This window comes from Podarcis muralis, chromosome 2 (genome assembly GCF_964188315.1).
Source record: "Podarcis muralis chromosome 2, rPodMur119.hap1.1, whole genome shotgun sequence".
Taxonomy (NCBI): Eukaryota; Metazoa; Chordata; class Lepidosauria; order Squamata; family Lacertidae; genus Podarcis; species Podarcis muralis.
This window is the reverse complement of record NC_135656.1, coordinates 68,929,264-68,945,492: the sequence shown is the minus strand read 5'-3', so window position 1 is coordinate 68,945,492 and position 16,229 is coordinate 68,929,264. Positions and strand designations below refer to the sequence as shown.

Genomic DNA, 16,229 nt, shown 5'->3' with positions numbered 1-16,229 from the left:
TTCTGCATGGGGCAGCCATTGAAACTTCACCCGATACAAAATGCAGGTAGCCTGTTGGTTTATCTGGAGCCATATAAGCCCAATTCTGGGAGAGCTCTGGTGGCATCCAGTTACATCTCAAACTTAAATTCAATGTCTTGGTTTTTACCTTTACAGTACTGTGCAACCCTATAAGCATCTACTCAGTAGTAAGTCCCACTGAATTAAACAGGACTTACTTCCATTGGGGCAAGAAGGGAAAATAAAAAGTATCCCTGCTTTCCATTACCAATGGTACATTCATTTATTGGTGGGTATGAAGGCCCATGGGGTCACGAAGAGTCGGACACGACTAAACGACTAAACAACAACAACATGAAGGCTTAACAACTCATTTCCTATGTATTTATTCTTCTAGAGGCAAATCAGCAGTGGTCCTTTGCCTTTTGGAAAACACTAGACTGCAGTCCATTCAACTTTTATGAAATGCACATGGTATCTCATTGCTCTTCTAAGGTTTTCAGCTGCGGCATTACATTGAAAACAATGAGCAACATATGCCAGACATTTTATTTTCCTTATGTGTGCATTTCTTTTTCAATCACACCTTGATTAAAATTTGATAAAACAGCTAAACACCCAGCTCATGCACAGCAATTTGGCCATTGCTTATGCAGATGAATTGTGCTATGTGTCCCCAATGCTAGTACAGCAGACTTGCAGTGGAGCATCAGTACCTGTTTGGGTGCCTCAACGTTGACAAAGGCGAATCCACAGGCAGTCCACTTTATGGACAGAAGCTACAGCAGCTGAAAAACAGGAGCTAGTCTACAGAAAACCTCTGACCTTGGCTTGTGACAAAAATGTAGTGTCCACATCTTTGCTGGATATAAACCACAAAAGTGGGAAAGGATTGTTGAGCAATGTTCACCTACAGGTTTGGGAAATGAAATAGCAAAACTGACACTAAGGAACGATCCCACCAGTGAAAAACACTAAAGTGAACAGTACATGCTTGTGAGGCTGTCTTATGTCCAGCTGTAATGGGAAGAAGTGTAAAGTGGAGTGACACACTTGTCTCCACCGTAGGAAAAGCTGTAGAGACCAGGTTTCTGGGCTGGGGGCCAAGAAGGAAACACTGCTGTCATAGACCTTTGGAGGAAACACATGCCAAATGCAGGATGGCTGGAGGGGCCAGGACGTCTGAGCTTTCCAAGTGTTTTTGGATTTGAGCTGTAGCACCGCAGACTTCTTTGTATCAGTGGCACCTGCCCGGGCCCCATCGCCTTCCAGGGAATGAATCAGTCCTGTGGAATTCAGGAAACTGGTTTGTCCAGCAGCTCTAGAAGGCAAGCACTACTGCTCCCTGGGACGCCTCAACTCTTCCCTGTGGCATCTGAGCTAGCAGCTTGGTTTCTGGCTTTGCTGCCAAGTTTTGGTGCCGCCCTCTCCTGGGTTGCTCCTCAACTCTGCACAGCTCTAATTGATGGGTGGAAACTTGCTTTGGGGATTTTGGATGAGGCGCCAACAGAGCACTGGACTGGTGTGGGCACAGTGAAACAAACAAGGGATTTCAACAGCCGGCTGTCCGACAAGAAAAACAAGCCAAGCCTTTGCAGTTTCCTGGGACCAGGGAAGTCCAATTTAACTGGAATTGTAGGAAGCATGTTCCCAACCAGGCCTAGTATTTTTATGCAGCCTGGTGTTCTTATGCAATCTATTTTGCAATTTCTTCATTAATTTCCATTCCACCATTCACTAACCCAGGCCTTTGGCTTGTGGCTTGGACATGAGCCAAGTACACATCATAGGTATCCAATAAATACATTAGATTTATAGAGGTGGTGGGGCCACAGTGAAGCTCAGCCAGTTTTTCAGGCTAATAAATTAAATTGCTTAGCTGCTTCAGTTGCAGTATAATTTAGAGAATTTTTTGCAGGGAAGGAAGCTGCGTTATATAAGACTGGATATCCCACACCCAGCACAATATTTGGTCATCAGATCTGTCAAATCCTCTACCAGCCAGCAGATAATTATTTTGTTTTCTGCTCTTGCTAGTTACGCTGTATATTTCCTGAATTCAAATGGCTTGGGCATGCCAAACTCTCTGTGCTCACCTCACACTTTTCTTACCAGTTGGGTGAGCAAACGCTGTTCTAAAGCAGGAAGAGAAGCTGCAGGATGCTAGAAACCACAATCAATCCTTTCTCCATCATCTCAGATTGCAGTCCAGATAAAGGATTATACTGACTTTCCACCCTTGAATTCAGAAAAATGCTTCAAGAAGATTCCCTTTTATCACCACCCCCTACCCACCCACCCACCCACCTCCCTACCGAAGAAACAGAGGCAAGAGAGTCATCTCCATTCTTGTCTTATGCATAGCCCCATTTCTTCTTGCTGCTCTATCTGGCCTAGGTAAGACTGCAAGAACTGGTTGTAGAGCAACGTAAGCATGTGTATTGAATGTTCGTTACAGTATAAATACCATGGTCAACAATAGCAGAAATGTTAGGGGATACTACAGTGGAAAGAGAAAGCAACAAACATGGAGCCAAAGGTGTCAGGCAGATTTTTATTCCAGGAATTGCCAGGAAATTCCATTTCAGGACTCATCACTCTGGCCCAGAACCTTCAAATCCAAAAACTGGGGCACCAAGCAGCAACAGAACAGAGGGACAGAACAGTCCCACCCCCATTCTCCCCATTGCCTATGGAGAAACTGGCCCAAGCCCAGATGACCCTGCCTGTCCTCTGGCCCTCTGGATGGATAAGCCCAATTGGTTTGGCTTTCAGTGAGCTTTTGGACCAGACTTACACATTCTGAAGCTGAACATCTTGTCACTTACAATACAAGGCACACACAACTGCAGCTTCTAAGACAGGCACAGCATGAGGACCAGTAGCGGAGCAAGCCAATCAAGTGCCTGGGGCGGCGCGCGTGCCCTGTGCCCAGGGGCGGCACCAGCCAGAGCAGGACACTCCGCAGGGCCTCCAAGGAGTCTGCCTGCCTCCTCCCACTCAGCCGCCCTACAGCTGAGGGGGAGGCGGCGGGCAGACCGTTTGGGGTAGCCTGGAGCCTGTGGGCGCCCAAGCCACTTTGTCACTCCCAGGAGAGACGTGTGGCTCAGGCACACTGCAGGCCCGAGTGCTGCCCCACATTTTGCCACCCCCCCTTTTGTCATTCCTCCGCCCCTGATGAGGACAAGCCAGATGGAGAGTAAACAAATCCTACAGGGCAAGGCTCATGCTGAGGTGGGTTTGCTCTCAACCTTCCCTTCTCAGTGGGGGGGGGGAGGGAAGGGGTGCGGTGGGATGGGCGGCCCCTGGTGTCACCACTGAGGGGAGAGACAAAATGCCAGGCAGCACTCACCGCGGGGCCTGCAGCAGCGCGCCCCAGCCATGCGTCTCTCTCTCTCCTGGGAGTGATACAGTGGCTTGGGCGCCCGTAGGCTCCACGCTACCCCAAACGGTCTGCCCACCGCCTCCCCTTCAGCTGTAGGGCAGCTGAGTGGGAGGAGGCAGGCAGACTCCTCAGAGGCCCTACAGAGCGTCCTGCCCTGGCTGGCCCCGCCCCACAAGCGCAGGGCATGTGTACTGCCCCAGGTGCATGGTCAGTTTGCTCTGCCGCTGGCCCTCATGCTGTGCCTGTCTTAGAAGCTCCAGTTGTGTGGGCCTTGTGTTGTAAGCTTGCTCCGCCGCTGCTTCTCAGCGCAACAGGCCAAGTCTCAAGTTGTGAAGAGACACAGCCAAAGCTCCACAAAGGGCTCATTACTTGGTGGCACCATCTTTTGCACATTCTTCTTCAGACCTTTTCAAGAAGGGCCATAGCTCCCAGTCGTGGCCGTTCACATTCCACAATAACAAGCCTTCCATCCTGACAGACAGTGCCAGTGTGGGCACAAAGCAGGACACAACAGGAAAGCATTCTGCCCTCCAAGACAGCAGTGACAGGGAGGCAAAGGCCTACCTGGACGGACAGAAAATGCCAGGTGCAATGCTGGGATTCCATTCCATGGACAGCAGCAGTCTTCAAAATCCTCTATGGACGAGGTTAACCAGCCCTTTAGTTTAACCACTTCTTCTACCAAAACCCTAAGGCCCATGCTGCTGTGTGGTACCTCTCCCCTTTGTAATTCCAGCACAGAGCCCCAGGCATAGTGTTCAGATCTTTGAGGACTCAACTCTTTCAATCCAAGGTGGCTCTGAGCTGATACTTCTGGGCTCAGCTTGGAACTGCCGGAACTCACTTAGCTGCCTCTCCAGTGTCTGGTTCCGGTAGTACATCTCCATATAGCTGGCCTGAATCTCCCGCTGATAGCGCAGGACTTTTTCCTTCTCCTTTTGCCAAGTTTTCCGCTCCTGCTCAAAGTTTGCAGCTTGTAGCTGGGCCTGGCGCCTCTCGCGCAGCAATTCTCCCCATAGCCACTCAGCGCCCTCTGCGCTCTCCCCCTGCATCCCCTGACTTTTAGAGTCATCTGTTTCACAACCCAAAAAGTCCTGGCATGCTTGCATGGGAGAGTCCCGTGGAGGAACAGGGGAGCTGCGCTCTGGCAAGGTTTGGAAAGAGTCCCCCAACTGTGCCAGTTGCGAGTCCTTGGCTTGCAGCTCTGTTCGGACCTCCCGCAGCTGTGTTTTCAAGCTGAAGATTTCACCCAGTTTCTGGGCTATCTCCTCCTGGGCATCTCGGAACTGCTGCTTGAGCAATGAAATCTCTGCAGTCTTCTGACAGACCTGTCAAAACAGTACATTAGGGTGAGAACAGGGGATAAGACTAGAGAAAGAGAAGCAGTGAGCTGTTGGATCCTGGGTGCTGCAGCACAGCAGAGGGAAAGGGTTGGAATATTTCCAAAGGACAATGTCATGCCCACAGCAAAGTCAACCAAGCAACAACAAAGACCAGAGAGAAAGGGAGATGTTGGGAGTTGCTCAGATAGGATTGTGAACATAAGGCTTTGCATCTGAAAACTTAGTTCTACAGCTTGGCAAGAGGGAAGCAGCAGCCACAAAAACTTTGCCAGCTGTCTAGTAAGAATTGATCTGCTTTGCAAAAACACCAGAGTTCAATAGAACTGGCAGCCTCCACTCCCAGATGGGGATGCATGTACACCAGTAGAACCATGAGCATGCTGAGAAGCAAAGAAGAGCCAGGATCACAGTGGACATTGGCACTGTGCTCTCTATGGGTTTTCCCCACTCACCTCCCACTGGGTCTCCTCCAACTTGGGGCTCAGGCGCTCTGCCTGTTGCTGCTGCAGCCTCAGCTCCTCACACTGCCTCTGCTGAAGGTCCAGCTCTTCCTGCAGCCGTTTCTTTTCCTGCTGAGCTTTGTAGAGCTGCAGCTGAAGTGCCCGCTGGCTGCGTTGGGCCTGTTGCATCACTTGCTGCAGCTTGGCTACATACATCTGCTTCAGTTCATCCAGCTCATCCATCCACAAGCGCTGTTTGTCCTCAAACATCTGTCAAAATGAGAGAAGATCATGGAGGGGTCTTACGTCAGCCCTTCAGATGACTGGCCAGATTCAGTTGGCAAATCAATGACTTTTCTCAGTACAAAAGATATCCCAATCCAGAAAGCTCAGGCTTTCTATGGAAGGCAAATCTATTCTACTCTAGGACTCATTCTTTAAATGTCTCAGTTTAAGTCCATAGCATCACAAGGTAAATGGTGTACCCAACACAGTACCTTGCTTAGGTTGCTGGATTCCAAGTCCCCATCAACCCCAGCCAGCATGGCCAATGGACATGGATGATGGGAGTTGTAATATGGAAACATCTAGAGAGACCACATTGGTTACTTCTGAAAGGATCCAGATAGCAGAACTGGGGAGAGTCTACATCCTGAGTTTCTGCTGCCAGTCTGTTTATAGACAGGACTAGTAAGAAGGGCTAGTACTAGCCTGCTTCAGAATAAGTCAGCTCATTTATAATCAACCTGAATATGTATGACTGTATAAACTTAATTAACATATGTTATGATTCAGAAAAGGAGCAGCTTTTCAATATTCATGATGTGTAACTCCTTGGCACTTTAAGGATGGTAGAGCAAAACACAGTCCAGTGACAGCAGAACTGCCAAGTCATTCTGTCCCCAGAGCATAGTAAGACTGCATGTTCCAAACAGAATATATGGATGGGCAGCAAAACCCTACGATATTATCTGAGCAGTTCACTTTTTCACTCTATTGTGCTCTCCACATCATCAACAAAAAAGAAGACTTTCAAAACAAAACCAAGTAAAACAAAAAGGGGCTATGAAGCACCATTTACCTGACAGCCTAGAGAGGCTAAGAATTGCTTCAAGGAAATCAAGCAGAAAAATTTGCCCCCAAAAGTAGTTGTTTAATATTTTAGACCACACAAATTATTCACAAAGGGACAATTGGGCAAGTCACTTTTATGAACATAATTGCACAATTATTTTTAAACCCTGCCTGTAACACAATTTGGCCATTGTCTTTCACTGAGTCCAGCTCCCTTGACACTGGTGCTGGAACCCAATGTAAGATAAGATGTTTTTCAATGATCATATACATATAGTAAAATAAATAAAATCAGACCAGGGAGAAAAATTGGAGCTCAAGTTCTCAGCTCTACAGTCTGCTCCGCAGAGGAGATCCCTCATCAACATGTATTTCAATATAACCCATTTCTGTGTGGGAAAGCTTCACCACGACGATTACATGCTCTACTCCTTCCTTCCACTGGCACACATGGTACTTCACACACATCTCCTATGTAAACTATTTTTTCCTTTCCTCTATTTCTGTTATTTACTTAATGAGGAATGTGCAAGGAATTCTTTAATTAAATTTATATCCCACCCTTTCTTTCAAAGTAGCTCAGGACTAGATTGGTGGCAGGAATTGGTTCCAGATAGGAGTGGAAATCAGACACCGAGAGTCTTGCAAATAAGCAGCCTTGCAATGAAGTACTGTTACCAGTCCACCTGCCCCAACATACCCATGTTAGTAATCTGTACGGCACTTTGAAAGCCTGAAAGCAGTGTAGGAGCAACCAGCTTTCTTACTCCATAGAAAAGCGTCTCCATTGCCTTGAGGCCATTCTTATTCACCACAGGCATCCAGGAAAGTGGCTACTAGCAAGCCTAGAGAAGGGTGAGATGGCTGACAGTGATGTATGTGGGACGCAAATTAAGGATCGGATGCTTTAGGAACGGAAGATGATGCAAGATCCAAAAAAGAGAAGGCAAAATGAGGAAAGGGAGAGCAGGTTGTCGTTTCCACAGGACCAAATAAGCCCATCCTGTGGTGAAAATCCACCCACCTGTGTGAAGGGATCATCGTTCTCACTCAGATTTCTCTTAAGCTGGCGGAGCTCCATGCCCTTCTCTGTCAGCCGGTCCTCGAGCTGCTTCACCACATCTTCCAAGGAGTATGTGGGTTCATACGGAGGGGGTGGTTCGCCAGAGCTCTGCAGGCGGCTGAGGCTCTTGCAAGACAGAGGTGCTTTGTCTACAGCCAAAGGGTCCCGTGGCCCCCGAGAAGCCCTGTCTAAGGAACCGCCAATGTGGTTGATGTGGCCTACGGAAGCACTGAGCTGGGTTGGAGCAGGTTTGAAACGGGGAGTGTAGGTGGGGAAGCTTTGGATAGAGTTGGTGCTCTCGTCCAGGCTGATGGTGTGCAGCAGGTGGCTGCGGAGAGGGCCGCGTTGCGAGGAGCTGCTGGTGCTGCTCTGGGTCAGCAGTGTGTGCAGGCTCCCGTTGCTCTTGGACAGCTTCTGGCCTTTGGCTGATGACAGCCCCGGCATGGACAACAAGCTCTTCCCAGACACCACCTTGAAGGCAGAGGGTCTTATCCGACACTGGAAGGAACACAAGAGCCATTAGCAGGTACATCAGCCCATGAGCACAGCAGGGATGGAAGGAGGTCAACGTGTTCTTGCCACAATTTGTAGAGTTGGTTCTATATAGCAGGGATGCAGAACAGTAGGTCTAGGGGGCAACTGTGGTCCTCCAGGTCTCTTCTCAAGCCACACACCCTTCCTCAGCCACACCCGCTACTGGACCTGCTTTGTACCCGCCTAGAGGATGGAATTCAATATAGCGCTATGGTGGAATTCAATATGGTGCTCAGGTGAACATTCCATCAGCACACGGAATTCTCCTTGTGCAACAATCTCCCCCTCTTCTCCCTCCACCCTGTCCCCCAAATCTGATCTAGGGGTTGCCCCAACACTCCAGAGCAAATCTGGGGAGGTGCGCACCTCACATGGTGGGGGGGAGTCCCATTGTGCAAGCGGAAGTAGTTCTGCTCATGAAATTATTTCTTTTAATTGTGCTCTGAGTATTGAGAGAAGCGGAAGCTGGTGTTGCAGTGGGGGCTGCTTGGAGTAGCCATAGGCAGTGCACAATGGCCAGTAACAATGTAATGAACCCGCAGCGGCCAAACCACATTCTCAGATACAAGCCTGTATCCACAGAGAACAACCCTACCCTGGAAGACCCCACACCAGACTACATGAATCTACTGGGAATGATTTTCAGTATGTGTGACTTGATGCTGAAGCTAAAGTGGTGAGCCTGGGTTGTTGTCTACTGTTCGTTCATCAGCGTTGCCAACACTTGGAGCTCAGAAGATACCAAACAGATGATGAGGTGCGCTCCCTCATCAGAGAAGACTATTTTCTCAGACAATGCAAATCCATTTGCACATGCCTTGGGAGTACTCATTTTGCTGCATTAATAAAGTGATGGTTATTGGGTGTGGGAAATACTGCCCTGAATGTTTTTGCTTGGCTGCAGCGTGTGCTTGATTGAAATTGATAATACTTGTCGCTTGCCACCTGGAAACTAGCCACCTGCACAAAAGTAAAATTCACATTTGTTGTTGCTCTGCCCACTTCTGCCTCTGGCCCCACCCAACACTGGCATGTAGCCCCAAAAGGATTGCAGCCCTTGGTCTAAAAAAGGGTTGCTGCCCCGTTATATAGATTGGTTTTCCCTACTGATCGCCCCTCAACTATTTCCTCATTCAGATGTTGAAGATAAATGGCATAGGCCTTCAAGAAGAACAAGTTTCAGGCAGGGGCAGCCTACTTCTTTGACCAAGGAGGCTGGGCACTCCCTGGCCAGCAGCAGCAGCATACTGGAGACCATGTGGAATTTGGTGGCCATGAGGCCAAGTGTATCCTAGGGTCCACCGATAGCAACAGTACAGCAATAGTAGCCAGTCTAGTTGTTCTGCCCACTATAAATGGCATCTCCTTAGATCTAGGTTCCTCCGGGTCCATTAGATCCTCCTATGCTCCAATGCAGTGGTGGAGAACCTGTGCCCCCCCCATATTGTTTGATTACAGCCCTCAATAGCCCTGACCGTTCGCTTTGGCTAATGGGAGTTAGAGTCCAACAACACCTGGAGGACTGCAAGTTCCTGACCTCCAGAACACCCCATTAATCCAATATCCACACACTGCTGGACCCTATGTACAGCTAAAGGCTTTCTGTTTCAACACGATCAGAAATACTGTAGGACTACTGGTGGGGAAATGCATTGGATTTATGCCAAGAAGCCCCACCCCATTCCCCTTCCAATCAGTCTCTGCCAAGAAACTCTCTCTTCCTTCCTAAAACCACACCCCCATCTTGCTCACCTTGTCAAAGCGTCCACGTTCAGGCAAGGAGCTCTTGGAGAAATCAGCTGCTCGTTGATTGTCCCGGAAATACCGCTCGGGGGACTGGTTTTCCCGGTCACTCTCATAGTCCCGTTTAAAGCCACCTCCAGATGACTGGTGCTTCTTCTCAGCCCGGGTGTCCCGCTTGCCCCCATGCAAGTAGCCAAAAACTTCACGCTGTGACATTCCTTTCCGGAGCAGCCCGTCTGGCTGACGCATGCCGCGCAGACCTCCCGGAGCAGTTGGCAAGAAATCCTGTTTCTCTACTAGGCTGCCCACGCTGCCCATGCTGCCGTTGTCAGGCTCAGAATCCAGAGAGTAAGGATCAAAAAGACAATTGCCAGGGTCACAGGTCACATGAGAAGCCTGTGCTGTTGCCATGGAGATTTAACGACAAGTGGAATGCCAGCACTGCCAAAAGAAGTCACACAGGCACACAAGTTATTGATATGTTTGTTCCCACCAGCCTGTGGGGACAGCAGGCTAAAAATCTATCCCAATCCATTCCTGTCAGCGAAAGGTCCTCACACCAGTTCCTAGTGACACCATGTTAGGAAACAAGTCCTCTCTTAAGCTCTGGTACTCAAGCACACCAATAGAAGCCACTGATATTACGGGAGGGGTAGGGAGTCCAGAAGCTGTTGCTGGCCTACAACTCCCATCAATCCTGACCATTGGCCTTGCTAGTTGAGGCTGATGGGCATAAATGCCGAACAACATCTGGAGGGCTACAAGGTCCCTCAACCCTGCCCTACAACTATGGGCCCCGTCTCCTGTATCCCTTTTACTGACCCATTTACTCACCCAGCCAGAGCAGAGTCCAAATGCGGGAGATGCTTCAGCAGGAAGAAGCAACTCCCAACAAGGAGGCAGTATCCACCCAGACCTGCTCCTCACAGAAGCCTAAGTTGTTATTCTCTCATGACAAGCTGACTCCCATATCTAGCTCCTCCCCCTGCCTCAGGCAGTAGGGTGGAAAACGAAAATAAACACGCTGGATGGCAAAGGAGGAGCTCCAAAACTGACAATACTTGCGTAGCTACCAGTTATTCTCTCACCAAGGCTACTGCAAATCATTTCATTATTTTAGCCGCCAATAAAAGAACTCTTGGCAAGCCTATATTGGGCTGGAGAACCTGTGCTTCCCCACCATCTCCGGCCAATGCAGTTGGAATACAACTCCCATTATCCCTCACCATGGACCATGCTGGCTGCGGCCGATGGGAGCAAGAGTCCAACAACATATGGAGGGTGCCAAGTTTCCCACCACTGCTCTATACATTATATGCTGGTGGCAGCCTCTACTGTCCCTAGGAACATCCTGCTCCAGTGATGATCACTGATAGCCTCCCCTGGCCCACTTGGTCAACTGCAGTATAATAATAATAAGACTTTGCTGGTAGCATATTTTTGCGGCTTAACTGGCCAGTCAGAACAGGACATGAGTCTGGCATGACATTTGATGGGACCACAATGAGGAAAGGAGCTTCCTACCAGGATTCAGCCTTGGTCTGTCAAACTATAAGAGTGATAGTGATGATGCAACTGCAATTTCCTCTCACACCAAACAGGACCTTTATTTTAGCTCTAGGCTAGTTAAGTGTACAGTCTGATGTTCAGTTGGTTAACAGGTGAGAAAGGAAGGAAGGCACATACCAGATGCTGACATATCAGCTTCACCACTGTCCTGAGTGCCAGCCCTCTTGCTGTGTGTGGAACCACTGACACCTCTCCCTCACTGAGGTGTGCTCTTGCTATGATGTGGCCACTGATGGTGCTTCAAGAATATGCTAGCCCGGCCTCACAGTTCAGCACTCACACAGCATGACCATGTACGCAGGAAGGTAAAGATTCAGCATTGCCATGGAACCATGGATTCACAACACTTTCTCTGTCTTCATTGCCACAACCTAATGCTTGCCAGCAGATAGGGTGGCCATGTGTCCTACTATGGCAGGCATGTCCAAAGTCCGTTTCAGGGGCCTAATCCGGCCCGCTGGTCGATTTAATCCAGCCCCCGTGGCAGTATATGTCCTGGGGTAAAATCCAAAAAAAAGCTCAGCAACTTTGGGGTAAAATTGTAAAAAATGCTCAACAACTTCAATCCTAAAAAAAGTTCAACAACTTTGGTTGGCCCTCACGCATGTTCACTTCATCAAATCTGGCCCTCTTTGAAAAAAGTTTGGGCACCCCTATGGAGAGGACAGTTCTCTATTTGGGCTGTCTGGTCATAATCTAGTTTAAAGATAAAGAACCAAGAGGAGGGGGGCTGTCTTTGAAGTTGCCCCTCAACAGTGGACCGAGAGGCACGCAGGTCACCTGGTCAATCTTTCCTACTATGGATGAGATGTATTGTACTTTTACCTAAAATATCAGTTCTTTCTAAATCTGCATCTATACATGTGAATTAGCACATGCAGATTTACTACAGGTTTGAATGGTTTTTTGACCTCTTTTTGGTAATGGGTTTACTCTTTCTTGGTGATGTATGAGTGGGCACTCTCGGAGTAGGATAAATCTCAAGACTCCTAAAATTCAGAAATGTCACCCAGTTTCTATATACTTGTCTCCAGACCTAGCTCCAGATATACACTGGCACAGCTGAACAGTAGAGAAACAAGCATATATGACTTGCTATTTTTGCCTCCTCGTGGGGGCAATAATATAAGGAATAACAATCCACTGTGTCCCCTTTAACTAAAGGCAGGACTCATGTCTTAAACTGTTCGGTGATTTCTCTGGGCAACAACTGAAGTAAGTATCTTGGCACAGATTTATTGTGATGAGGCAGCGTTTCAGGGAGCTAAATTGGAAACATGCTCAGAGATGAGCTGGAAGCACAAACAGCTGAATTGGAGGAAACCGGAAAAGATATTTGGGAGGCAAGATGGGCAGGACAGCATCATTTCCTGAGCAGGTGTGAAGGCTTTGAATACTCGGCATTACTAGGAGGGAGCCTGAAAGCCCGTTGTTAACTGTTTGCAAATGAATGTTTGGTCTCCCAATGCCACAGATCAAGGTCTGGTTTACACATGAAGCAAAATAAAGGTGAACTTCTGACAGCAGGTGGAGAGCCATATTTCCGAATGCTCCCGGAAGTCCGACAAAAACTCCCTGAGCAGAAACCAGCACAGCAAGCAATAGGCTAGACTAGTCCTGATAACATAGTTTCCTACACCCAGGGATTATTATATCTTCCCATTTACTGTTTAAAATAGTATCCATTTATTTATTTATTTATTTGCTTGCTTGCTTGCTTTAGTTATTCTTTGGGTTATGGGCAAAGAATTATTAAAACAATAAAAAAAATCACAAAAAATAAATGCAATGCAGAAACAGCATTAAAAGAGGCAGCAACATTCCAGACAGGAAAACAAATTCCAGAAAAGAAAACAAGCACACACACAAAGGGGGGGGGGAGTAGATAAAGAAATTAAAAGCGACAGATTTTAAAAACCTGTGAGAATAGGAAAGGGTTTTGCCTGGGGACAAAAAGATGTCTAGCTAGGCAGCAGAGAGAACCTCTCTGGCAAGCCACTACTGAGCAGCCCAGTTATTTTTCGTAGCCACCTGTTGTATCTCAGCTGTGGTGGCACTCAGAGAAGGATCCCCATTGTTGATCTTGGAGTATATAGGTACATAAGGAGGGAAAGCGGTTTTTCAGATACTACAACCCCAAACTATGAAGGACTTGGAAGGTCAGAATCAGCACTCTGATTTGGGCCTGGCAACACGCTGGGCACCAGTGTAGTTGGCATAATAGGCTCATAGTACCCAGCCCCAAATAATAATAAGAATAATAAGAATAATTTTTTATTTATACCCCGCCCTCCCCAGCCAAGACCGGGCTCAGGGCAGCTAACAACCAATAATAAAAACAAGTTGATTGAAATACAATTTAAAAGATTAAGATACAACATTAAAACATTAGGATGCAGTCTCTTCATAGGAGGAGAAAGGAAAAAGAAAGAGGGGGAGGGAATCAAACTGATTCTAAGCCAAAGGCCAGGTGGAACAACTCTGTCCTGTGGAAAGAAATCAGATCCCGCAGGGCCCTGGTCTCATGAGACAGAGCGTTCCACCAGGCCCCGGAGCCAGTGCTGAGAAGGACCTGGCTCTTGTTGAAGCTAATCTAACTTCCTTAGGGCCCGGGACCTCTAGGGTGTTGCTATATGTGGACCTTAAGGTCCTCTGTGGGGCATACCGGGAGAGGTGGTCCCGTATAACAAATAGTACTCTTGCAGCTGTATTCTATACTATCTGTAGTTTCTGGACCATCATCAAAGGCAGTCCAACATGCAACACCTCACAGTGACCGAATTAGGTTACCAAGACACGCCAGGATCACTGAAGCCAGGCTATCTCTGTCCAAGTATAGTCAGCGTTGGTGTACCAGTCAGGTAAGGTAGCATAAGGCACTATAAGATGGCAGAAGGCACGGTCATCCTCTGCATAGGTAAGCCTAAATGCCCACTGTAAGAGCTCAGTGCACTGATTTGATGTGATTTATTATATTTCTATGCCCCTTTTCATTCAAATGAATCCCAAAGCGGCTTACGAACAATAAATAACAATAACATGATACATCACAAATACACCATAAACAACATAGAATATTTAACAAATCATCAGGAAAACAATTACAATTCATAAAACACTTAAATCATCAACTAAAAAAATAAGCTAAACATCACAAAGCAAAAGTCATAACCTGGGGAGGGGGGGAGGAGCTCTATTCTACACTTCCTTCCATTTATTCACAGGCCTCTAAGAAGGTAATCTTAATATTCCAGTTTCCATCACTACCAAATTAGGGCTGATTTCTTGAATTGCCCAAGGCGATGGCTCTAAGAAGGCTAGCACCTCAGAGCACTCTCTGCACCTCCATTTTAAACGAGCTTGCTGCCAAATGTTCATGCTCTGACCCTGCAAGATAATGACCCTAAGCACTGCAGGCTCATTAATTATCAGATAATGAATCAGCCCAACATGCTCATAACCCTGAGTCAAAAAGCTGCCACAAGTACGGAAGAACAATGTTAAAGGGGCTTTGCCAACAGGTGCGGAAAAAGGTCCACAGTCAAACTGTCAACAGAACCCGGGACTCCGCATTCCCTCTTGTAGAGGCCAGGAAGTCGGCTCCAGTCATATCAAGTAGATCAAGGCAGTCCCAAAGAGGAAGGTTCCCATGGCAACAGACTTCCACACAGCTCATTTATGTTCCCACATGTACTGATAATATACAGTCTGTTCAAAGTAGGCTTGTGGCAGAGAGCCCGCCCAGCTTTAACAGATGTTGACACAGTTCTTGCAGAGGAATAAGAGCTCTCCACCCTTGGTGCACATAATTGGGTCCCCAGTGCACATGACAAAGGGTAGCGACAGTAGCTAAAGGCTCATTATAAAGATCCTATCCCGTGTTGACTGGCAGATAGGATGGGGCGTCTCAATAGATGTCCCAGAGGATTTGGCGGCCTAGATTCCTACACAGTGCCAAGACTCTTGAAACTTTCCTGGCCTAGAGGCTCACACCCCATCTGAATCAGGAGAGACTGTGCATGCCCTGGACCAGAGTGTGGACTCGGTGAAGGCCAAAAAACCGAGTCTGAATCATTGCAAGATGGAGGCGCTGCGGGTAAGTGGTTCCCAAGTCTCAATAATGGGACAGTTGCCTTTCTATTGGGTTGTACTGCCGTAATGGAGCAGGTTTGTAGACTGGGTGTGCTCCTGGATCCAACTCTGACACTAGAGGCTGGTTCCCAGATACAAGAGAGAGGGCAGTTGCCCACTATGGATAGGGCTCCACTCCTCCTGAAGGAGCAGGTACATAGTTTGGGGGTACTCCTGGAACTAACTTGGTGGCCTCAGTGACTGGGAGTTCTTTTTATGTATGCCCACCAAGTGTGGCAGTTCCTGATTAGGGATGACCTGGCTACCAAATTCCATGTGTATTGATAACCTCAAGACTATGCCTTTGTGTTTCATCCAGAAGCTTCAACTATTGTGGAATGTTCTGGCTAGACTGGTGATAGAAAGAGACTACCACCAACACATGACAAAGGACTACCATGTACAAAGTCCTGAACAACCTGGGCTCAGGATACCTTACTGACTGCTTTACCCCATATGTCCCAGGTTGATCAGTGAGATCATCCGGGGAACTGGACCAGAAGCACAACTCATGTTAACAAGAAGTCATGCCTCCATTGTAACAGACTTACAACTCCCTACCATTAGAAATTAGGCAGGCACTGTCCTTGCTAAGTTTCAGGTGTCAGGTTAAACCAGGAGACCTTCACACCATGAATGTTGTTCTAATGTTCTCCCCTCTACAGTGGTACCTCTGGATGCGAATGGGATCCGTTCTGGAGCCCTGAAGCAAACACAACCTGCGTCCGCACATGGCGATTCGCCGCTTCCGTGCATGCTGTCATTTTGAGTGTCTGCGCATGTGCAAGTGGCAAAACCCGGAAGTAACGCACTCCGTTACTTCCGGGTTGCCGGGGAGCGCAACCCGAAAATATTCATCCCGAAGCTACTTCAACCCGAGGTATGACTGTACTTATTGTATCTTGGGTGTTTTTATTTCTGTAAGCTGCTTTGAGACATGTGGTGAA

General features: G+C 47.8%; 1 protein-coding gene across 3 annotated transcripts in view; it reads right to left on the bottom strand.

Moving 5' to 3' along the window:
- Nucleotides 1-2,540: 2,540 nt before the first annotated feature.
- Nucleotides 2,541-16,229, bottom strand: part of N4BP3 (NEDD4 binding protein 3) — a 29,781-nt gene continuing 16,092 nt past the window's right edge. The window contains exons 2-6 of one of the 3 annotated variants that reach the window (XM_077924689.1): nucleotides 11,269-11,646; nucleotides 9,592-10,023; nucleotides 7,267-7,803; nucleotides 5,181-5,438; nucleotides 2,541-4,713 (exon numbers count right to left, since the gene is read on the bottom strand). In XM_077924689.1, coding sequence (XP_077780815.1) covers nucleotides 4,144-4,713; nucleotides 5,181-5,438; nucleotides 7,267-7,803; nucleotides 9,592-9,993 — 1,767 coding nt within the window. In that variant the 5' untranslated portion in view covers nucleotides 9,994-10,023; nucleotides 11,269-11,646 and the 3' untranslated portion in view covers nucleotides 2,541-4,143. Of the gene's footprint in view, nucleotides 4,714-5,180; nucleotides 5,439-7,266; nucleotides 7,804-9,591; nucleotides 10,024-10,416; nucleotides 10,958-11,268; nucleotides 11,647-16,229 lie in introns of those variants that run through there. The other 2 variants (XM_077924691.1, XM_028718524.2) reach the window with 2 other exon arrangements.